The sequence below is a fragment of the Coregonus clupeaformis genome, chromosome 26 (assembly GCF_020615455.1).
Source record: "Coregonus clupeaformis isolate EN_2021a chromosome 26, ASM2061545v1, whole genome shotgun sequence".
Lineage (NCBI taxonomy): Eukaryota > Metazoa > Chordata > Actinopteri > Salmoniformes > Salmonidae > Coregonus > Coregonus clupeaformis.
The window spans coordinates 1,618,423-1,644,075 of record NC_059217.1 but is presented as its reverse complement, the minus strand read 5'-3'; the positions used below and the strand labels follow the sequence as shown (position 1 = coordinate 1,644,075).

Sequence of the window (25,653 nt, the reverse complement as noted above, 5' to 3'; positions counted from 1 at the left end):
GTTGTGGAGAAGTACAGATCAGGGTTGGGTTATAAAAAAATATCCACAACTTTGAACATCCCACGGAGCACCATTTAAAACCCATTATAAACAAATGGAAAGAAAATGGCACCACAACAAACCTGCCAAAGAGGGCTGCCCACCACAACTCATGGACCAGGCAAGGAGGGCATTAATCAGAGGCAACAAAGACACCAAAGATAACCCTGAAGGAGCTGCAAAGCTCCACAGCGGAGATTGGAGTATCTGTCCATAGGACCACTTTAAGCCATACACTCCACAGAGCTGGGCTTTACTGAAGAGTGGCCAGAAAAAAGCCATTGCTTAAAGAAAAAAAATAAGCAAACACGTTTGGTGTTCGCCAAAAGGCATGTGGGAGACTCCCCAAACATATGGAAGAAGGTACTCTGGTCAGATGAGACTAAAATTGAGCTTTTTGGCCATCAAGGAAAATGCTATGTCTGGCGCAAACCCAACACCTCTCATCACCCTGAGAACACCATCCCCACAGTGAAGCATGGTGGTGGTAGCATCATGCTGTGGGCATGTTTTTCATCGGCAGGGACTGGGAAACTGGTCAGAATTTGAAGGAATGATGGATGGCGCTAAATACAGGGAAAGTCTTGAGGGAAAACTGTTTCAGTCTTCCAGAGATTTGAGACTGGGATGGAGGTTCACCTTCCAGCAGGACAATGACCCTAAGCATACTGCTAATGCAGCACTCGAGTGGTTTAAGGGGAAACATTTAAATGTTTTGGAATGTTCTAGTCAAAGACCAGACCTCAATCCAATTGAGAATCTGTAGTATGACTTAAAGATTGCTGTACACCAGCGGAACCCATCCAACTTGAAGGAGCTGAGCAGTTTTTCCTTGAAGAATGGACAAAAATCCCAGTGGCTAGATGTGCCAAGCTTATAGAGACATACTCCAAGAGACTTGCAGCTGTAATTGCTGTAACAGGTGGCTCTACAATGTATTGACTTTGGGGGGGGTGAATACTTATGCACGCTCAAGTTTTCAGTGCTTTTGTCTTATTTCTTGTTTGTTTCACAATAAAACATATTTTGCATCTTCAAAGTGGTAGGCATGTTGTGTAAATTAAATGATACAAACCCCCAAAAAATCAATTTTAATTCCAGGTTGTAAAGCAACAAAATAGGATAAATGCCAAAGGGGGTGAATACTTTCGCAAGCCACTGTAGTTTCGCCGTCCTGGAGCCTGATCTTCCTGCAACTTCGTCGCTGGGGGTTCCTGTGTCTGCGGCCGCAATGCCTACTACTACGATTTCGAAGTTGACGTCGGAAACCTTCCATCCCTGCTCTGGATCGAGCGGTGCCTGCACTAGACGTCGGGAGCAATGGGCTCAAGTTTTCCTGCCTCTCGCCCGTCCATAAAGGGTTCTCCGAATCCAGTTAAATACTGTTTAAGTAATATGGCTACAGGTTAATCTGCCTCACCCATTCTGGTGGGAAGCTGCTATAGACCACCAAGTGCTAACAGTCATTATCTGGAAAACATGTGTGAAATGTTTGATAATGTATGTGATATCAACAGAGAGGTATATTTTCTGGGTGATTTTAAATATTGACTGGCTTTCATCAAGCTGCCCATTCAAGAAAAAGCTTCAAACTGTAACCAGTGCCTGCAACCTGGTTCAAGTTATCAGTCAACCTACCAGGGTAGTAACAAACAGCACAGGAATGAAATCATCAACATGTATTGATCACATCTTTACTAATGCTTCAGAAATTTGCTTGAAAGCAGTATCCAGATCCATTGGATGTAGTGATCACAGTATAGTAGCCATATCTAGGAAAACCAAAGTTCCAAAGGCTGGGCCTAATATAGTGTATAAGCGGTCATACAATAAGTTATGTAGTGATTCCTATGTTGTTGATGTAAAGAATATTTGTTGGTCCGTGGTGTGTAATGAGGAGCAAACAGACACTGTACTTGACACATTTATGAAATTGCTTATTCCATTACTAATAAGCATGCACCCATTTAAGAAAATGACTGTAAAAACTGTTAAATCCCCGTGGATTGATGAGGAATTGAAACATTGTATGGTTGAGAGGGATGAGGCAAAAGGAATGGCAAATAAGTCTGGCTGCACAACCGATTGGCAAACGTATTGCAAATTGAGAAATCATGTAACTAAACTGAATAAAAAGAAGAAGAAACAAATATAAATGACACAAAGAATGATAGTAAAATGCTTTGGAGCACCTTAAATGAAAAAATAAATAAAAATAAGGCAAACTCAGCTCCATCATTCATTGAATCAGATCGCTCATTCATCACAAAACCAACTGATATTGCCAACTACTTTAATGAATTGTTAATTGGCAAGATTAGCAAACACTACACATCCAAGTATTTCTGACAAGCATTGTAATTTTGAATTCCGTAAAGTGAGTGTGGAAGAGGTGAAAAAAGTATTGTTGTCTATCAACAATGACAAGCCACCGGGGTCTGACAACTTGGATGAAAAATTACTGAGGATAATAGTGGACTATATTGCCACTCCTATTTGCCATATTTTCAATTTAAGCCTACTAGAATGTGTGTGCCACCGGGCTTGGAGGGAAGCAAAAGTCATTACGCTACCTAAGGATAGTAAAGCGCCTTTACCATCCCTTAGTAAACTTTTTGAAAAAAATGATGTTTGACCAGATACAATGCTATTTTACAGTAAACAAATTGACAACAAACTTTCAGCATGCTTATAGGGAAGGACAGTCAACAAGCACAGCACTAACACAAATGATGATTGGCTGAGAGAAATTGATGATAAAAAGATTGTGGGGGCTGTTTTGTTAGACTTCGGTGCGTCTTTTACAATACAATACAGGGATGTAGCTCAGTTGATAGAGCATGGCGTTTGCAACGCCAGGGTTGTGGGTTCGATTCCCACGGGGGGCCAGTATAAAAAAAATATGTATTCACTAACTGTAAGTCGCTTTGGATAAGAGCGTCTGCTAAATGACTAAAATGTAATGTAATGTAAATGTCTTTTGACATTATCGATCATAGTCTGCTGCTGGAAAAACATATGTGTAATGGGCTTTACACCCCCTGCTATATTGTGGATACAGAGTTACCTGTCTAAGAAAACAACACATAGGGTGTTTATTGGAAGCCTCTCCAACATAATCCAGGTAGAATCAGGAATTCCCCAGGGCAGCTGTCTAGGCACATTACTTGTTTCAATCTTTACTAATGACATGCCACTGGCTTTGAGAAAAGCCAGTGTGTCTATGTATGCAGATTACTCAACACTATACATGTCAGCTACTACAGCGACTGAAATGACTGCAACACTTAACAAAGAGTTGCAGTTAGTTTCAGAGTGGGTGGCAAGGAATAAGTTAGTTCTATATATTTCTAAAACTAAAAGCATTGTATTTGGGACAAATCATTCACTAAACACTAAACCTCAACTAAATATTGTAATAAATCATGTGGAAATTGAGCAAGTTGAGGTGACTAAACTGCTTGGAGTAACCCTGGATTGTAAACGGTCATGATCAAAACATATTGATACCAAAGTAGCTAAGATGGGGAGATGTCTGTCCATAATAAAGTGCTGCTCTACCTTCTTAACAGCACTATCAACAAGGCAGGTCCTACAGGCCCTAGTTTTGTCGCACCGGGACTACTGTTCAGTCGTGTGGTTAGGTGCCACAAAGAGGGACTTAGGATAATTGCAATTGGCTCAGAACAGGGCAACATGGCTGGCCCTTGGATGTACACAGAGAGCTAATATTAATAATATGCATGTCAATGACTCCTGTCTAAAAGTGGAGTAGAGATTGACTTAATCACTACTTGTTTTTATGAGAGGTATTGACATGTTGAATAGAGCCATGCCTACATGGAACTCTATTCCACATCAAGTAACTGATGCAAGCAGTAAAATTAGATGTAAAAAACAACCTTATGGAACAGCGGGGACTGTGAAGCAACACAAACATGGACACATGCATACACACACACGATAACATACGCACTATACACACACATACACATGGATTTTGTACTGTAGATATGTGGTATTGGTGGAGTAGGGCACACAGTGTGTTGTGAAATCTGTGAATGTATTGTAATGTTTTTTAAATGGGACAAACTGCCTTAATTTTGCTGGACCCCAGGAAGAGTAGCTGCTGCCTTGGCAGCATTTAATTGGCCACAGGTGGACTCCAATCAAACTGTACAGACATCTCAAGAATGATCAAACTAAATTGGATGCACTTGAGCTCAATTATTTAGTGTCATAGCGAAGGGGTGTGAATACTTAAGTAAATGATATTTCTGTATTTAATTTTCAATAAATGTGCAAAAATGTCTAAAAACATGTTTTCTCTTTGTCAACATGGGGTATTGTGTGTAGATGGGTGAGAAAATATATTTAATCCATTTTGAATTCAGGTTGTAACACAACAAAATGTGGAATAAGTTAAGCAGTATGAATGCTTTCTGAAGGCACTGTATGTAGGCAACAAGAAGTGAAATTGAGCAAACAATATCATGATAGAAAAATCGAATGAGAAGTCAAAAGAAAACGTACAGCTCAGCAAAGCTTATTAAAGAAACAATGTGTAGTAGGCCTATTTCCATAGCCTATTATTAGCAATGTAGGCTACATCCTACCTACAACGTATAGAAGCCTAGGCCTAATAAGAGATTAACATTTTGTCAAATGCGAATCATTGAATATTTATCAAATTCTGGGGACAGCAGAGTTGGGTGCTCTGCAGCCGAGGCTCCTTGACTGTCACTTGCGTGTCGGCACACACAGACACACAACTATTTTGTGACACAGCTCCAACAGAGAGGAATATGCTACTAAAAAAGATTTGACTCTAAAATAATTTTGTCATGATTCCGCTGGTCCCTCCCGTAGCAGGCGAGCTCACGCTAGCGGTCCTTTTTAGCTGTCTTTTTTTTTGGGGGGGGGGGGGTTGGCCAATAGGGGCCGATACCATCGTATATCACTATGTTTGTGTGCACTTAATCACGATAGGACAAAGATTGACATCAACCAACCCTAGTGTCCACCTCTTTAGATTAGTGCTCTGACTTATTGTGTGTGTCTATGTGTTTAGATCACCCAGGAGGCAGGCCAGTTCATAGTGACCTTCCCTTTCGGCTACCATGCTGGTTTCAACCACGGCTTCAACTGTGCGGAGTCCACTAACTTTGCCACGCAGCGATGGATTGATTATGGCAAAATAGCCGCACTGGTATGTACAGATAAATGAATGAACACATTGAATGCGTGATTTCAGGTCATATGATTTTGTGTGTGAACTGTGGTTGGTCCTGTGTGGTTGGTAAAAGCATGGCACTAGCAAAGGCAAGGTTGTGGGTTTAACTCCAGCAAGGATCACATACAAAAAATCCATGCATTTACTCTACTGTAAGTCGCCTTGGCTAAGAGTCTGGTAAGTGGCATTTATTGTATTATATTCTCATGACCAATCCCTGTCCTACCTCTCCCAGTGCTCATGCCGTAAGGACATGGTGAAGATCTCCATGGATGTGTTTGTTAGGAAGTTCCAACCAGACCGCTACAAGGCATGGAAGGCAGGGAAGGACAACATTCCTATTGACCACTCCAAGCCCACGCCAGAGGCTGCTGAGTTCCTGAAGGGAGAGAAGACGGGGGAGCCTGGAAAGGAGGGTCCAAGCCCCAGCGAGGCCCCTGACCAGGAGGAGGATACCCCAGGCACCACTGCTCAGGAGGAGAAGAGGTCTGTACTTTACTATACTGTACTCACTTACCCTGTCATGTTTGTGTTATTGTTTCCAGCTGGTGTAGGTTAACCCCCTAGAGTCGATGTCCGCGCCCCGCGAAAATATATTTAGCATTTTAAAAATCCACAGGAAAATCAGTCATTTTAAGCTAGAGATATCTGTTTTTGCATCGGATGCGTCTCAATCCACCGCATCCATCGATGTCACTGTTCTGCATCTGCGGTAAAAGGTGACAGAGCTAGAGCGGTGTTTGCCAAACCATGAGACATCCCGAAATCGGTCTTCTCACAAAATCGTCTGTAGCGCCCAAATGGTTTGGCCTACAAACCCCTCCATGGAAAGATGAGACTCACGAACACCATCTTGGGACTCGTCTGAAGTCGGTACAGCCGATCTGCCAACTTCTGTCTGTAACATCCGAACAGTTTGTGCTACTAATATGACCCCTCTGTGGAAAGGTGAGACTCTCACGAACACGTATGTTAGTTGTTTTGCTCTAGGACACCCACAGGCCTCACAAGGCTCGTCTGAAGGTCCCCGGTACCAGTTAAACATTTATATGGAAATATATATGGAAACCGTTTAGTGCAAATCATTTGCTACTACAGATAGTGAGTCACGTGGCCGTCGCTTGCTATATAAAGCAGGCAGACGGGCATTGAGGCATTCAGTTACTGTTCGATTGAACGATAGAATGGGCAAAACAAGTGACCTAAGTGACTTTGAGCGTGGTATGATCGTCGGTGTCAGGTGCGCTGGTTCCAGTATCTCAGAAACGGCCGGCCTCGTTGGCTTTTCACGCACAACAGTGTCTAGGGTTTACCGAGATTGGTGCAACAAACAAAAAACATCCAGTCAGCCGCAGTCCTGTTGGCGAAAACAGCTCGTTGATGAGAGGTCGAAGGAGAATGGCAAGATCGTGCAAGCAAACAGGCGGGCCACAAACGGGTAAATAATGGCGCAGTACATCAGTGGTATGCAGAACGTCATCTCGGAACGCACAACTCGTCGGTCCTTGTCACGGATGGGCTATTGCAGCAGATGACCACACCGGTTCTACTCCTATCAGCTAAAAACAAGAAGAAGCGGCTCCTGTGGGCACACAATCAACAACACTGGACAATTGAGGAGTGGAAAAACATTGCCTGGTCGGAATCCCTGTTCCTGTTGCTTCATGCTGATGGCAGACTCAGGATTTGGTGTCAGCAGCATGAGTCCATGGCCCCATCCTGCCTGATGTCAACGGTACAAGCTGGTGGTGTAGGGAATGTTATTTTTTTCTTCTGGCACACGTTAGATCCGTTGATACCAATTGAGCAACATTTTCATGCCCCGAAGAATTCAGGCTGGAGGCAAAGGGGAGTCCAGGGGGATCCGACCCTGTACTAGATGGGCATATCAAATAAACTGGCCAGTGAGTGAATGTATATACATACATACATACATACATTCATACATTAAGCTTGAGCGGTATACCGTATATAGTGTATACCGGGGTATTTGGAAAAAGCCACAGGATTGTATTTCAATACCGTCAAAACTATTTATTTGAAGTGTTTCAATAAATTGTTATTTGTAGCTACTTTTTAAGTTAATACCTGCAGTCAACTTGTGCAATACGTTATTTCACCTGTCACGTTATTTTACATTATGAAGCTTACCGTAGTTCCCCAGTCACGTGTTTGTTTGTAAATAGTACATCCTCCGTTCTTCTCACCTCTGTGCCATGTACACATGCTGCTATTCCTTCAGAAAAGCATGCATCACGACTTTGTTCACAACTTTCAGCTGGATTTGCCTGACTTTCAGACCCCTTGCCTTTTTCCACATTTTATTACGTTAGTCTTATTCTAAAATTGATTAAATAGTTTTTCCCCCCTCATCAATCTACACACAATACCCCATAATGACAAAGCAAAAACAGGTTTTTAGAAATATCACATTTACATACGTTTTCATTTACTCAGTACTTTGTTGAAGCACCTTTTGGCAGCGATTACAGCCTTGAGTCTTCTTGGGTATGACGCTACGAGCTTGGTACACCTGTATTTGGGGAGTTTCTCCCATTCTTCTCTGCAGATCCTCTCAAGCTCTGTCAGGTTGGATGGGGAGCGTCGCTGCACAGCTCTTTTCAGGTCTCTCCAGAGATGTTAGATCCGGTTCAAGTCCGGGCTCTGGCTGGGCCACTCAAGGACATTCAGAGACTTGTTCCTAAGCCACTCCTGCTTTGTCTTGGCTGTGTGCTTAGGGTCGTTGTCCTGTTGGAAGGTGAACCTTCGCCCCAGTCTGAGGTCCTGAGCGCTCTGGAGCAGGTTTTCGTCAATGATCTCTTTTGTAATTTGCTTTGTTCATCTTTCCTTTAATCCTGACTAGTCTCTCAGTCCCTGCCGCTGAAAAACAACCCAAAAGCATGATGCTGCCACCACCATGCTTCACCGTAGGGAGGGTGCCAGGTATCCTCCAGACGTGACGCTTGGCATTCAGGCCAAAGAGTTCAATCTTGGTTTCATCAGACCAGAGAATCTTGTTTCTCATGGTCTGAGAGTCCTTTAGGTGCCTTTTGGCAAACTCCAAGCAGGCAGTCATATGCCTTTTACTGAGGAGTGGCTTCCGTTTGGCCACTCTACCATAAAGGCCTGATTGGTGGAGTGCTGCAGAGATGGTTGTCCTTCTGTACGGTCTCCCATCTCCAGAGGAACACTGGAGATCTGTCAGTGACCATTAGGTTCTTGGTCACCTCCCTGACCAAGGCCCTTCTCCCCCGATTGCTCAGTTTGGCCAGGCGGCCAGCTCTAGGAAAAGTCTTGGTGGTTCCAAACTTCTTCCATTTAAGAATGATGGAGGCCACTGTGTTCTTGGGGACTTTCAATGCTGCCAACATTTTTTGGTACCCTTCCCCAGATCTGTGCCTCGACATGGTTTGGCTTGGTCTTTGCTCTGACATGCACCGTCAACTGTGGGACCTTATATAGACAGGTGTGTGCCTTTCCAAATCATGTCCAATCAATTGAATGTACCGCAGGTGGACTCCAATCAAGTTGTAGAAACATCTCAAGGATGATCAATCGAAACAGGATGCACCGGAGCTCATTTTCAAGTCTCATAGCAAAGGTTCTGAATACTTAGGTAAATAAGTTATTTCTGTTTTTTAATTTTTAATAAATTTGCAAACATTTCTAAAAACCTGTTTATGCTTCGTCATTATGGGTTATTGTGTGTAGATTGAGGATTTGTATTTATTTAATCCATTTTAGAATAAGGCTGTAACGTAACAAAATGTGGAAAAGGTCAATGGGTATGAATACATTCTGAATGCACTGTACGTGCATACATACAGTTGAAGTCGGAAGTTTACATACACTTAGGTTGGAGTCATTAAAACTTGTTTTTCAACCAATTTCTTGTTAACAAACTATAGTTTTGGCAAGTTGGTTAGGACATCTTCTTTGTGCATGACACACGTAATTTTTTCCAACAATTGTTTACAGACAGATTGTTTCACTTATAATTCACTGTATCACAATTCCAGTGGGTCAGAAGTTTACATACGCTAAGTTGACTGTGCCTTTAAACAGCTTGGAAATTCCAGAAAATGATGTCATGGCTTTAGAAGCTTCTGATAGGCTAATTGACATAATGTGAGTCAATTGGAGGTGTACCTGTGGATGTATTTCAAGGCCTACCTTCAAACTCAGTGCCTCTTTGCTTGACATCATGGGAAAATCAAAAGAAATCAGCCAAGACCTCAGAAGAAAAATTGTAGACCTCCACAAGTCTGGTTCATCCTTGGGAGCAATTTCCAAACGCCTGAAGTTACCACGTTCATCTGTACAAACAATAGTACGGAAGTATGAACACCATGGGACCACACAGCCGTCATACCGCTCAGGAAGGAGACACGCTCTGTCTCCTTGAGATTAATGTACTTTGGTGCGAAAAGTGCAAATCAATCCCAGAACAACAGCAAAGGACCTTGTGAAGATGCTGGATGAAACAGGTACAAAATTATCTATATCCACAGTAAAATGAGTCCTATATCGACATAACCTGAAAGGCGGCTCAGCAAGGAAGAAGCCACTGCTCCAAAACCGCCATTAAAAAAAGACAGATTACGGTTTGCAACTGCACATGGGGACAAAGATCATATTTTTGGGAGAAATGTCCTCTGGTCTGATGAAACAAAAATAGAACTGTTTGGCCATAATGACCATCGTTATGTTTGGAGGAAAAAGGGGGAGATTGCAAGCCGAAGAACACTATCCCAACTGTGAAGCACGGGGGTGGCAGCATCATGCTGTGGGGGTGCTTTGCTGCAGGAGGGACTGGTGCACTTCACAAAATAGATGGCATCATGTGGGAGAAAAATTATATGGATATATTGAAGCAACATCTCAAGACATCAGTCAGGAAGTTAAAGCTTGGTCGCAAATGGGTCTTCCACATGGACAATGACCCCAAGCATACTTCCAAAGTTGTGGCAAAATGGCGTAAGGACAACAAAGATTAAGGTGTTGGAGTGGCCATCACAAAGCCCTGACCTCAATCCTATAGAAAATGTGTGGGCAGAACTGAAAAAGCGTGTGCGAGTAAGGAGGTCTACAAACCTGACTCAGTTACACCAGCTCTGTCAGGAGGAATGGGCCAAAATTCACCCAACTTATTGTGGGAAGCTTGTGTAAGGCTACCCAAAACGTTTCACCCAAGTTAAACAATTTAATGGCAATGCTACCAAATACTAACTTAGTGTATATAAACTTCTGACCCACTAGGAATTGATGAAATAAATAAAAGCTGAAATAAATCATTCTCTCTATTATTATTCTGACATTTCACATTCTTAGGATCACCACATCATTTTAACTGACCTAAGACAGGGAATCTTTACTAGGATTAAATGTCAGGAATTGTGAAAAACTTAGTTTAAATGTATTTGGCTATGGTGTATTTAAACTTCCGACTTAAAGTGTACAAACATACATACAGTTTGGTCCGAAATTATTGACACACTTGATAAAGATGAGCAATAATTAATGTATAAAATAAAATGATTGGCACCCGTAAATATTCTTATAAACAAAGTAGTCAAAAGTTTAGTATTTTGTCCCATACTCCTAGCACGCAATGACTACATCATGCAGTTCATTTTGGTTTTGTTTGATTCATTTTTTCCCCTAAAGAAATGAATGGTAAATAATGTATTGTCATTTTGGAGTAATTTTTATTGTAAAAAAAGAATAGAATATGCTTCTAAACAATCATTACGGATACTCCTGAATTCATTGTGAATAATGATGAGCGAGAAAGTTACAGATGGTCCAAGATCACACATGTAACAGAGTGGGAATAATTTTTGGTCCACCAGCCACTGTGGGAGGTAGATAAAAAAATCTACGAGCCACTCAGATTTTTTACCAACCAAAATGTTCTCCCTAATTACACCAAAAATCACAAAACAGATGAGCATGCTTTCTAATGTTTCAAAAACAAGAATTGTATTACTAGTAAGAAGTAAAGGGGTATATTGCTTAATTTCATTTCAATTTTGTGACGTGTGTCTTTTAACCAATGTATGTTAAAAGACATAATTTACACTGAACAAAAATATAAACGCAACATGTAAAGTGTTGGTCCCATGTTTCATGAGCTGAAAGAAAAGATCCCAGGTGTGGCATATCAAGAAGCTGATTAAACAGCATGATCATTACACAGGTGCACCTTGTGCTGGGGACAATAAAAGGCCACTCTAAGATTGAATGTTCATTTCACTACCATAAGCTGCCTCCAACGTTGTTTTAGAGAATTTAGCAGTATGTCCAACCAGCCTCCCAACCGCAGACCACATGTAACCTCGCCAGCCCAGGTCCTCCACATCCGGCTTCTTCACCTGTGGGATCGTCTGAGACCAGCCACCTGGACAGCTGATGAAACTGAGGAGTATTTCTGTCTATAATAAAGCCCTTTTGTGGGAAAAAAAACGCATTCTGATTGGCTGGGCCTCTCTCCCCAGTGGGTGGGTCTGGCTCCCAAGATTAGGGCCTAATGAATTGATATAAATTGGCTGATTTCCTTATATGAACTGTAACTCAGTAAAATCGTTGAAATTGTTGCATGTTGTGTTTTATATTTTTGTTCAGTATCGATCTAATAATATAAACAGATAAACAGTTCTACAACTGAACATCAAGAATCAACAAAGTGCCTGCCCTGCCACAAAATTCTGAGTTATACGGTTTATTTATTATTATAGTTCAGGGCTCTACGCTTACTTTTTTTACAAGGAGTACATGAAATGCTCCTATGTAGAAATGTAGAAGCACACAAATAAATCTAGGAGAGCAATGACTAAAAGTTAATGAATAATAGTTTTGGGGAGTGATCCATGCTCAATCAAGCACAATCATTAGATGAGACAAAGGCTCAGCTGGCCCAGGACGGGCTGTTACCGTGGTAACTTGGGCACTCGCTTGTCTGTGACAAAAGAAAATCTCAGACTGCGATGTCTTCCTAGCAACAGAATGTTGCAGCAAACTCAAACACATTGAAAACCAACATAGCATGTTAACAAAATATGTAACTGGCCAAGAAACACGAGGACAAAGTCACACTTTAGTAGCCTTTCTTGTCAATTCAACCAACTTCTACAGGTGGGTTTTGGATTAATCTCCAACCCTGCATGCTAACCTCTCCTGTTATTGGTAATGGTGAGAGGTTAGCATGTCTTGGGTGTATGACCTTTGACTAGGGCTGTTGCAGTGACCATATAACCGCCACACCGGCGGTCACGATTCATGAAGGCAGTCAAATTTCATGTGACCGTTTAGTCACAGTAATTAGGCTTCTCCAAGCTCTGATGCTGCTGATGTTCATTAGTAGCCTACCAAACTTGCTAACTGCCTGGTACTCAGCACTCTATTGTCCCTCTAATCAGTCTGACATCAATGCAAATGTCATCGAAAATCTAATCAAACACTTAATGAGAGCTCATATTGCGCAACATTTCTATAGGCTATGCAATTGCGTGAGAAAATGGAGTGATGGCCTCAATTAAAAAGAGGAGGATCCCATCAGCTTTCTATAGGCTAGGCCTACTATATTTATTTCTCAACTTTCCTAATATTAAGCAAATATTAAGCGCATTGCTTATCTTTACAACAGGAGTATAGCCTACCTGGCTGGCATGAAAATTTACCACAGGAAAAGCGTCCTCCATTCGCTATTTAAGTGCAAAGATTACATGTATTTTTCCCACGGCCCCAGTTTCGAGACAGGTGCATGATAATGGTCCATTCTAAATCAAAATGAATTTCATACATATATTATTTAGTGTATGTAAAGACAAGATTAAATCAAGAATAGTCTGATGGGTGACTATTAGCCTATCACTTGTGAATTATATATTATCACCTGTGAATGATGCCCATCTTAAGGCAAGAAACAATGCCTTTTTTGTGTGCCTTTTTCTAATCATAGTCGCACACCTCATGTAGCCTAGCCCATAGGCCTATATGTAGGTAACAACACATCTGCCACGCTGATCCTCAACACGGGGGCCCCTCAGGGGTGCGTGCTCAGTCCCCTCCTGTACTCCCTGTTCACCCATGACTGCACGGCCAGGCACAACTCCAACACCAACATTAAGTTTGCAGACGACACAACAGTGGTAGGCCTGATCACCGGCAACGATGAGACAGCCTATAGGAAGGTCAGAGACCTGGCCGTGTGGTGCCAGGATAACAACCTCTCCCTCAACGTGATCAAGACAAAGGAGATGATTGTGGACTACAGGGGGAAAAAAGAGGACTGAGCACGCCCCCATCCTCAACAACGGGGCTGTAGTGGAACAGGTTGAGAGCTTCAAGTTCCTTGGTGTCCACATCACCAACAAACTATCATGGTCCAAACACACCAAGACAGTCGTGAAGAGGGCACCATAAAGCCTATTCCCCCTCAAGATTTGGCATGGGTCCTCAGATCCTCTAAAAGTTATACAGCTGCACCATTGAGAGCATCCTGACTGGTTGCATCACCGCCTGGTATGGCAACTGCTCGGCCTCCGACTGCAAGGCTCTACAGAGGGTTGTGCGTATGGCCCAGTACATCACTGGGCCAAGCTTCCTACCATCCATGACCTCTATACCAGGTGGTGTCAGATGAAGGTCCTAAAAATTGCCAAAGACTCCAGCCACCCTAGTCATAGACTGTTCTCTCTGCTACCGCACGGCAAGTGGTACCGGAGCGCCAAGTCTAGGTCCAAAAGGCTTCTTAACAGCTTCTACCCCCAAGCCATAAGACTCCATAAGAGTTCTACATTTGCGGTCACTTTTGATAATGATGTTTTCCGCTAATGGAACATTTGTGCTTATAACCTACTGCCGTGTGCGCATTGCTGCGCTTATAATGTGAAGAAATAGCCTAATAGTTTATAAAAATTTAAACGAAATGTTCTGATCTGTTGCATATCTTTAAAAAAAAAACATTCACAGTTCCTCTCTCTCTGTCCTGTGCCACAGCAGCCTGAAGCCGAAGGTTGGGAAAAAGTGCCAGCGAGAATCAGTTGTGGAGGCAGCAGAGGATGAAGACACTGAGCAGGCTGAGGAGGAAGGAGAGGTGGAGCAAAAGAAAGCCAAGCTGGAGAAGTGGAGTGGACACAGCCCGGCACACAAAGGTACCTCAATTAGGTGCACGTCACTGCAAGAATTTACAAAAAAATCTACAAAAAACTAATCCAATTAATTTTCACTAAATGTCAATGTGGGCATCAAAATACATAATATATCATTTGAAAACATGAATATGGAAGTTGTTAACAATGTCTAAAAATCCAATACTGTATGTTATGATATTTACGCGATATGAGGCCAAATTTAAAGCAAGTGCCGTGCTTAGAACATTTAATTATGTGGGACAGCCCTTTTTCTGAAATCTGGTGTGTTCATATTTGCTCTTTGCGAATGGTATTCCTCACTCTACCAGAGTAAGATCGATGTGACATTGTATTGCCAACAAGTATTGGAAAGTCCTGAGGGTGTTTTACGGTCATCAGATGTCCTTGGACTGAAATATAAGGTTCAAAGTTTTTCCTTTGCTTCTGTCATTCAGATGTTCTCATTGATACGAAAAGAACAGAGCAGGTTACAAAGTTGAGCTTCGTAGCTACGTTTTGATGTATAGGTTGTCAGGGATAGGTCCAAATTCACCATTCGCCACTCCCATTTCCATGATTGCTAGTTTGCTAGCTGTTTGGGAGTGCCTGATGCCGTTCGCTAAGGCAACGTGCCGGGTGAGAGGTAGCAAGGCTGTATTGTGCCAACAGCGATTTTTGTGATTGATGATTTTATTCTTTCAAGTAAAAACGACAATAATTCGATGGCTGCAGTCCTACAATCGATCAAATGTAAAATGTGTCCCGTCTTTGTGTGCAGCTGGCTAGCAGGCAGCTCACTGGCTCTGTCTCTTCTGAGCCTAGGCTAATTATTTCCTGGAAACGGTGCAGTTTATTCTCCCATCACCAGAGTAACTCATCAACACCAAAAATAACATTACAATGTAACCCAACTCCGTGTAGGCCTACCTTAGAAGTAAGCTATGTTATAAGACTAGTAGCCTTCTGAATTACAGTTTAGACTTAGTGAAAAGGGTGTGTCTGTGTGTGTCTGTTAGCCTGTGTGTGTCTGTGTTAGCCTGTGTGTGTCTGTGTTAGCATGTGTGTGTCTCTGTTAGCCTGTGTGTGTCTGTGTGTGTCTGTGTTAGCCTGTGTGTGTCTGTGTTAGCCTGTGTGTGTCTGTGTTAGCCTGTGTGTGTCTGTGTGTGTCTGTGTTAGTCTGTGTGTGTCTGTGTTAGCCTGTGTGTGTCTGTGTGTGTCTGTGTTAGCCTGTGTGTGTCTGTGTTAGTCTGTGTGTATCTGTGTTAGCCTGTGTGTGTCTGTGTTAGCCTGTGTGTTTTGTTTGTTGGTGGGGATGCAGGTGGCACTGCACAGGGTTGGGCATATTATTTGGCACTCTATGTCTAATCAGTTGGCCTACTGAATACAACATAGTATATATTTTTTTTTATGTGTGTGCGCGGGCTGCACCTTATTCCTCAGCGTAAACTCCTAGTTCTGCATAAAACATAAATATATGTTAACAATGACCACATTACTTGAAATGAACATGCTGTATTTTGTTTATATTTTCCGAACAGACCAATTAGCATATTAAGTATTCCGTACTGCAACATTTGAATATTAAGTGCCTCATTTGCATAACATAGCTTTTTTAATTCAATTTTACAAAGGTACTTCAGTTCATCTTTGACTATGCTACCAAACAATTAAACAGTGACTGACACTAGTCTACTGCAGATTGACTTGTTGGTCTATGAGGGAGATAATTTAGACCAGCGATACTCAACTGGTGGGTCGCGACCCCGATTTGGGTCGTGGGAGGTTTTGAATGGTTCGCAGGTATCTGAGTAAAACCATTTAATAAATCCAGTCTGAACTTAAATGACTTAAACCAGGTAGAAAGTGTGTAGAAGTGATGATGAATTAACATGTTAAAAACATTTTATCTCTTTTTTTTTATCACAGTATTTTCAATATAGAGCTATTAGCGGCACTATTTTGGTTGATTTTGTGGTCTCAAGCCAGTGAGTTTATTAACATTCTTCATCAAGAATATGGGCAAAAATGTATTATTGACAATGAAAGAGATTTCCCTTTTCATAATTGCCACATTTACTATCAATATAGCATTCCAAATAGTTTTCCAGATTGTGTTTTGGCTGCGAATATTGGGTCACGACTGAGACAACCTGATTTAATTTGGATCCCGAGGCAAAACCAGTTGAGAACCACTGATTTAGACATTGCCTTGTGCCTCCAGCTTTTCATGTTGTTTGTTGTTTATTTCAGAGCCGAAGCCAGAGGACGTTAAAAATGAGCAAATAAAGCTACCACCCAACGCAAAGACCAACCGAAACACAAACGCCAGCCGAAAGCTAGCACTCCAGATGAAAGCCAATAACTCTATTAAATCCCCTCAAATTAAGTCTCAGCCACAGATTAACAGTCAGTCAACCCAATCAGCAGTACCAGGCCCCTCCTCCCAGAGCTCAGAGAAGGCCGGCCACAGTGAGGATGTGAAGCCTCCAGCACCAGCCAATAGCTCCAGCCCTGCCCACCGGCTCTTCCAGAGGACCCTGAGCCCGGCAGACGTGCTGCACGTCCACAGCTACGCCAAGGGAGACTACAGCGAGGGAGAGACCAATGAGAGCAAGGAGGAGATGAGGAGCGATAGTAGTGATAGTGAAGGAGAGGAACGGGACGACAGCAAGGTGAGAGGAGCAGAGACGCAGGAGAAGAGGAGGAGTAGAGTCCAAACATCACGTCACTAAACCTCTGTCTGTAGGATTTGCTTAGATTTTTGTTCTGAGGTCAGCTATGTACATGTTCAATGAATCAGCTCTAATGATTCTGTTGTTAACCCCTTTTATTCCACTAGGGGGCAGAAGAGGGAGCGGGGGATGACGGCGTGCAAAGCAAACTGGGGAAGCTGCCTCGCCATCACCCTCTGATGAAGGACAGCATGAGTGATGAGGGTGAATACAAATATTACTTCTTCATTCACATTGTTCAGCCCCAGTTAGGCTTCCTCTTCCTAAACAATGGATAAGACCTAGGGAAAAGCAGTGTCAGGCATGTTCTGGCATGGAATAGAAAAGCGCATCATTCACTCGTATCGATGTTTGCATACTTGATGGGATGATAGTTGTTTGTCTGTGTGTGTTTTTAGAACTGTCTGTTGTTCCAATAACTCTGGGGTTTAGAGTATATAGCATGGTGGATTTGATTTCCTTCATGGGCCACTGTCAATGTTGACAATTCTGTAAGTCGCTTTGGATATGGCACGTGCTAACGCTAAACAATGTTTGTTTTGTTGTTGTTGTTTTTAGAGCTGCCAGAGCAGCCTCCAGTAGAGGAAGATGGGTTAGAGGGAGAGTTGTGGGCCAAGCCCCTCGCCCACCTGTGGCAGAACAGACCCCCCAGCCTGAAGAGAGAGAAGGAGTACAACCGTCGCATGGGCCTCCAGGTCCCATACTGCTCCGTATGCTCATTGTTCCAGACCTACCAGCGGGTGAGGAGGGAGGAGAGGAGAGTAGAGGAGTGAGCTCACCAGCAGGAGAGGAGGAGACACTCAGCACTCAGACACTTTAGCAGGGGATTTGGGAAGCTAAAGCTTGTACCCTGTCAGTCATTAGTCTCAAAGCGATTCCTAAAGTCAATTCCTAACGAGAGTAAAGCTCTTATTAGGTGATTATTTTCTTCGCTCAGTCTTAGGAGAAAAGTAGTTGTATTGCAATATACTCAGTACTCTTGAACAGCGATTGAGGTATTTCATGTTTTCTATACCTAGTCTGAGTTTAGCTGTATTGCTGTGTATCTCCATGGCCATACCGAGTGCACTGATGAAGGCATACACAGAAACCCTTTACTTTTTGAATTATAACGTTTTTATTAATCGCTTTGGTACTATTTTCACAAGTACAGTATGTGGTGAATTTTCAAAACTCTTAGTACAAAACTCAAAAATGGTAACACTTGTAACATAGCCAGTTTTACATTCAAAACCTTTCATTTCACATTCATTTTGTCTGTAGACATCTTTCACCACACATCCATTGATCCAAAATATAACTTTACTGTGAAATATACTGAAAAAAAGATATAAACGCAACATGCAACAATTTCAATGATTTTACTGAGTTACAGTTCATATAAGGAAATCAGTCAATTGAAATGAATTCATTAGGCCCTAATCTATGGATTTCACATAACTGGGCAGGGGGTGCAGCCATGGGTGGGCCTGGGAGGGCATAGGTCCACCCACTTGGGAGCCAGGCCCAGCCAATCAGAATTAGTTTTTCCCCACAAAAATACTTTATTACAGACAGAAGTACTCCTCAGCACCCCCCATCCCCCCTCAGACGGTCCCACAGGTGAAGAAGTCGGATGTGTAGGACCTGGGCTGGTGTGGTTACGCGTGGTTGCGGTTATGAGAAATTCTCTAAAGCGACGTTAGAGGCAGCTTATGGTAGAGAAATGAACATTCAATTCTCTGGCAACAGCTCTGATGGACATTCCTACAGTCAGCGTGCCAATTGCTCGCTCCCTCAAAACTTGAGACATCTGTGGCATTGTGTTGTGTGACAAAACGGCACATCTTAGAGTGGCCTTTTATTGTCCAAAGCACAAGGTACACCTGTGTAATGATCATGCTGTTTAATCAGCTTCTTGATTTGCCACATGTCAGATGGATGGATTATCTTGGCAAAGGAGAAATGCTCACTAACAGGGATGTAAACAAGTTTGTGCACACAATTTGAAAGAAATAAGCTTTTTGTGCATATGGAAAATCTCTGGGATTTTTTATTTCAGCTCATGAAACATGGGACAAACACTTCACATGTTGTGTTGTTTTTTTTGTTCAGTGTATAATGAGTACATTGGTTTAATCACGAAAACACAAAATATCTTCTGATATATTCTCCAGTTAATCCAATAGCAAAAAAATTTAAGATACAGTACATGTTTCAAAATTGCCCTTTTGAATGTAGTATGCTACAGTAAATGACAATACATTACACTGTTTTCACATTAGGCAATACAATTGAACTGAACATCAAATGTCCATAATTTCTATCCCATGTGTGATCAAAGGTATGATCATTGGAGACATCTTTCACAATGGAATCAAAGAAATGAAATAAAATAATGTTTCGTAGGCACTAGTTTGCATCAAGGCTGTCTAGCAACACCAGAGTTGAGGATTCGATTCCAACTGCGGACACATACAAAAGTGTGTGGACTCTTGTCACTTTGGATAAAAGTGTCTGCTACATAAATAGCATATATTACGGTATTACAGTACTGTATTGGCCAATGCAATTTTAGTAAAGCAGTGTGAACCTTCCCACAACCCCAATCAAAAAGACCCCAGTAACTTGATTTTGGAAACATGTTTGCTGTATAGGGGATGCATTTCTTTCTTGTTTTTAGACTTTCTTTTGCATGTTGTATTGATAGATTTGTATTTGATTTAACCTTTATTTTATCAGGGAGTCATACTGAGACCAAGGTCTCTTTTACAAATGAGCCCTGAATTACATAAATTACAGAAAATACACACATCAATATATAAATACTAAAGGCAAGCAGAAAGAAAAACAGAGTCATAAAAACAAACACATTCATCAGTAATATGGTCCTCAATCAGCTTTCTGAATTGCCCTAGAGGAACCAGAACATCAAATTTAAGAACATTTTGAAGATTGTTCCACAAATAAGGTGCAAGAAAACTAAAAGCTGATTTACCTAACTCGGTTGAGACCAAAGGAATTTCCAGAGTTAGTCATCCCTGAGACCAGGTGTGGTAACTCGTATGTCTAAAGTTTAGTAATGATGTTAGGTACAGTGGGACTTTTTGTAAAAGAGCTTTATGAATGAAAACCTAGCAATGTATCAAGCTACGTGACATCAAATAGGGCCAACCAACTTTCTGGTAGAGAATGCAGTGATGCTTTTAATTAATTGGTGTCTGCATTCATAATAGGTGTCTCCATAGTCTAGGACCGATAGGAATGTCGACTGAATTATCTGCTTTCTACTATTTAGCGAGAGGCAGGACCTATTTATATAGAAGAAGCCCATTTTTATTCTCAGTTTCTTAACTAACTCATCAATATGCTTTTTAAAACACAGCTTTTCATCTATCCAGATGCCCAGGTATTTGTAAGCACTGACACGATGAATATGGACACCATCCAAAGTAGACTTAAATCATCAGACTTATTTTTATGCGCTCTAGAGAACAACATATACTTAGTTTGACCTGCATTCAGTAATAATTTCAGGTGAATCAAGTTTTTCTGTAGTACGATGAAGGCAGACTGTAGTTCAGATAGAGCCTGGTCAACCGTGGGACAATAGCATACACAACAGTATCATTGGCACACAAGTGCAGGTAAAACATTTTTTACAGACAAGTCAATATTGTTAATGTAAAAAATCAAAATACAGGACCCAGAATCGACCCCTGCGGGACACCTTTCATAAAATATCCAGAAAACCTGATTCAACACCATCAGTAGATAAACATTGAGTTATATCTGTCAAGTAGTTTTTAAACCAGTTACATGCAGCCTGATCTAGGCCAATTGAGGAAAGCCTCTCAATTAGCAGTGAGTGATCAACAATATCGAAAGCCATTGACAGGTCAATGACGAGGGCAGCACAATGTTGCCTTTTATCCATGCAGTTAACCACATCATTTATAACTAGAGATGCAGCAGAGATAGTGCTATGACCTGGTCTAAAACCTAAACCTAAAAATTTGGAAAGTATTCAGACCCCTTGACTCTTTCCATATTTTGTTACGTTACAGCCTTATTCTAAAATATATTAAATTATTTATTTTTCCTCATCAATCTACACACAATACCCCATAATGACAAAGCAAAAACAGGTTTGTAGAATTTTTGGTAATTTTATTAAAAATAAGAAACATACCTTATTTACACAAGTATTCAGACCCTTTTGCTATGAGACTCGAAATTGAGCTCCGGTGCATCCTGTTTCCATTGATCATCCTTGAGATGTTTTTCAACTTGATTGGAGTCCACCTGTGGTAAATTCAATGGATTTGGAAAGGCACACACCTGTCTATCTAAGGTCCTACAGTTGACAGTGCATTTCAGAGCAAAAACCAAGCCATGAGGTCGAAGGAATTGTCCGTAGAGCTCCGAGACAGGATTGTGTCGAGGCACAGATCTGGGGAAGGGTACCAAAAACTTTCTGCAACATTGAAGGTCCCCAAGAGCACAGTGGCCTCCATCATTCTTAAATGTAAGAAGTTTGGAATCACCAAGACTCTTCCTAGAGCTGGCCGCCCAGCCAAACTGAGCAATCGGGGGAGAAGGGCCTTGGTCAGGGAGGTGACCAAGAACCCGATGGTCACTCTGACAGAGCTCCAGAGTTCCTCTGTGGAGATGGGAGAACCTTCCAGAAAGACAAACATCTCTGCAGCACTCCACCAATCAGGCCTTTTATGGTAGAGTGGCCAGACGGAAGCCACGCCTCAGTAAAAGGCACATGACAGCATGCTTGGAGTTTGCCAAAAGGCACCTAAAGGACTCTCAGACCATGAGAAACAAGATTCTCCTGTCTGATGAAACCAAGATTGAACTCTTTGGCCTGAATGCCAAGCGTCACGTCCTTTTGTTACATACAGTACATCTCTGATCTTGTCAATATCAGATTTTTTTTGTACTTACTTTGAAGTAAAATCAAATGTCATCATCATAGTAGTACATTCAAGTATATATCATACTTTTTATGTTTCTACTTTACAGACATAATATACATTTTCATGATGTAGTCCTCCAAATCTGTACAGTCGTGGTCAAAAGTTTTGTGAATGACACAAGTATTGGTCTTCACAAAGTTCGCTGCTTCAGTGTTATGAGATATTTTTGTCAGATGTTACTATGGTATACTGAAGTATAATTACAAGCATCCCATAAGTGTCAAAGGCTTTTATTGACAATTACATTACGTTTATGCAAAGAGTCAATATTTGCAGTGTTGACCCTTCTTTTTCAAGACCTCTGCAATCCGCCCTGGCATGCTGTCAATTAACTTCTGGGCCACATCCTGACTGATGGCAGCCCATTCTTGCATAATCAATGCTTGGAGTTTGTCAGAATTTGTGGGTTTTTGTTTGTCCACCCGCCTCTTGAGGATCGACCACAAGTTCTCAATGGGATTAAGGTCTGGGGAGTTTCCTGGCCATGGACCCAAAATGTCTATGTTTTGTTCCCCGAGCCACTTAGTTATCACTTTTGCCTTATGATAAGGTGCTCCATCATGCTGGAACAGGCATTGGTCGTCACCAACCTGTTCTTGGATGGTTGGGAGAAGTTGCTCTCGGAGGATGTGTTGGTATCATTCTTTATTCATGGCTGTGTTCTTAGGCAAAATTGTGAGTGAGCCCACTCCCTTGGCTGAGAAGCAACCCCACACATGAATGGTCTCAGGATGCTTTACTGTTGGCATGACACAGGACTGATGGTAGCTCTCACCTTGTCTTTTCCGGACAAGGTGTTTGCTGGATGCCCCAAACAATCGGAAAGGGGATTCATCAGAGAAAATGACTTTACCCCAGTCCTCAGCAGTCCAATCCCTGTACCTTTTGCAGAATATCAGTCTGTCCCTGATGTTTTTCCTGGAGAGAAGTGGCTTCTTTGCTGCCCTTCTTGACACCAGGCCATCCTCCAAAAGTCTTTGCCTCACTGTGCGTGCAGATGCACTCACACCTGCCTGCTGTCATTCCTGAGCAAGCTCTGCACTGGTGGTGCCCCGATCCCGCAGCTGAATCAACTTTAGGAGACAGTCCTGGCGCTTGCTGGACTTTCGTGGGCGCCTTGACACCTTCTTCACAACAATTGAACCTCTCTCCTTGAAGTTCTTGATGATCCGATAAATGGTTGATTTAGGTGCAATCTTACTAGCAGCAATATCCTTGCCTGTGAAGCCCTTTTTGTACAAAGCAATGAGGTAACCATGGTTAACAGAGGAAGAACAATGATTTCAATCACCACCCTCCTTTTAAAGCTTCCAGTCTGTTATTCTAACTCAATCAGCATGACAGAGTGATCTCCAGCCTTGTCCTCGTCAACACTCTCACCTGTGTTAACGAGAGAATCACTGACACGATGTCAGCTGGTCCTTTTGTGGCAGGGCTGAAATGCAGTGGAAATGTTTTTTTGGGATTAAGTTCATTTTCATGGCAAAGAGGGACTTTGCAATTAATTGCAATTCTTCTGATCACTCTTCATGACATTCTGGAGTATATACAAATTGCCATTATCAAAACTGAGACAGCAGACTTTGTGAAAATGTTGTATTTGTGTCATTCTCAAAACTTTTGACCACGACTGTAGTAGACAAACCAGTTGACATGTAAAATCTATAGGTTTACCGAACGTTTAAGTGATCATCAATTAAGAGCAGTCAGATTAAGTAATAGTGAAATTTAGTTGTACAAAAGAAGAGAATCATATAAAAAGTAATCATATAAAAGTAATTGTGAATTATGTATTTCTAGATGGTGAAAAATTGACTATGATTTTGTCATACTTAGTCAATTGAAAATGTGGTTAGTTTTGAAACAACTGCCTTTGTGATGATATGTTGTGAAAATTGCACCAAAGCGATAAAAAATAAATAATATATTTTTTAAGTGATTATCCATTGTCCTCCCAAGAGGTGCTAAATATGATTGTTTCATCTCCAGACGGAGTGTGCTGATGTCTGTAAGGACACTCCAGTGGTGTTGCCTGGAGGCAGACTGAGGACTAAGCCTCTGATCGCTGAGATGTGTTTCACTACCACCACCGAGCCAGAGGAGGGTGCTGAGGAGCAGGCGCTTGGAGCCCCGGCACCCACCACCCCTCACCTGGAGCCAGACGGCACCAGCCTGCTCATCAGCTGCTCCCACTGCAGTGTCCGCATACATACCAGTCAGTACTACTAACTAACTAACTACACACCAGTCAGTACTCGCAGCATAACGTACTCTCATTATGTTTTTGCAGACCCTCAAACCTTGTTTATACCCTACAAACGTGTGCATGAATGAACTACAAGTAGCAATGCAAAATGGGCGTTGCTTAGCAAAACTATGCAGATGTGTATCAACTAGCCTTCAGAAAGCTTCTGGTCAGCAGGTTTACTATACAGGTATAGTTGTAGATAGTAGGGTGCACTGTACCCTTCTTAACTAATACCAGGGTTAAAAGCTAAACTCTACTCTAGCAAGCTGTTTGGACAGACTTGAATTAGAGGAGTTAACTACAGGCTGTTTCAGGCCTATACGTTTTTTTTTTTTTCTCGGACACATTTGAGATACATCAGAAAGGAAGAGGCGAAGCGAGAGGTTTCACTCTCGCCAAAATATGTCTAAAATAAGCCCAATGCGTTTCTATGGGCTTATTTTGGACCTAAACTTGTCAAATCAAATCACATTTTATTTTGTTGAAGATTAAAAAAAGAATAAAAAACTTTACATAGTGACACAAGGAATAAATACAGTGAATAACAATAACGAGTAACAATAACATGGCTATATACAGGGAGTACCAGTACCGAGTCCATGTGCAGGGGTTCGAAGTGACTAGGCAACAGGATAGATAACAGTAGTTGTGTGTGTGTGTCGTCAGTATGCATGTGTGCACGTGTTACGTGTGTGTGTGTGTGTTTTGGGGTGTAAGTATATGTGAGTGTGTGGGTAGAGTCCAGTGTGTGCATAGTCATTGCAAAAAAGGGTAAATGCATGTAGTCCGGGTAGCCATTTGATTAGCTATTTACCAGTCATGTTTAGCAGTCTTATGGCTTGAGGGGTAGAAGCTTCAGGGTCCTGTTGGTTCCAGACTTGGTGCACTGGTACCGCTTGCCGTGTGGTAGTAGAGAGAATAGTCTATGGCTTGGGTGGCTAGAGTCTTTGACAATGCCATACTCAACCCCCCTCTGTAGCGCCTTGTGGTCAGGTGCCTTGCAGTTGCCGTACCAAGCGGTGATGCAGCCAGTCAAGATGCTCTCAATGGTGCAGTTGTAGAACTTTCTGAGGGTCTGAGGGCCCATGCCAAATCTTTTCAGCCTCCTGAGGGGGAGAAGGCACTGTCGTGCCCTCTTCACAACTGTGTGGGTGTGTGTGGACCATATTAATTCCTTAGTGATGTGGACACAGAGGAACTTGAAGCGCTTGACCTGCTCCACTACAGTTCCATCGATATGGATGGGGGCGTGCTTGCCCCTCTAGTTCACGATCAGATCCTTTGTCTTGCTGACTTTGAA

The 25,653-nt window shown here is 42.1% G+C and overlaps 1 protein-coding gene across 4 annotated transcripts in view; it reads left to right on the top strand.

The window, feature by feature from the left end:
• Positions 1 to 25,653, top strand: part of LOC121540499 (lysine-specific demethylase 4A) — a 63,153-nt gene that overhangs the window by 17,531 nt on the left and 19,969 nt on the right. For all 4 annotated transcript variants that reach the window (XM_041849417.2, XM_041849415.2, XM_041849416.2 and 1 more), the window contains 7 exons: positions 5,111 to 5,248; positions 5,508 to 5,758; positions 14,273 to 14,427; positions 16,657 to 17,078; positions 17,246 to 17,342; positions 17,697 to 17,878; positions 24,095 to 24,320. In XM_041849417.2, coding sequence (XP_041705351.1) covers positions 5,111 to 5,248; positions 5,508 to 5,758; positions 14,273 to 14,427; positions 16,657 to 17,078; positions 17,246 to 17,342; positions 17,697 to 17,878; positions 24,095 to 24,320 — 1,471 coding nt within the window. The remainder of the gene's footprint in view (positions 1 to 5,110; positions 5,249 to 5,507; positions 5,759 to 14,272; positions 14,428 to 16,656; positions 17,079 to 17,245; positions 17,343 to 17,696; positions 17,879 to 24,094; positions 24,321 to 25,653) is intronic.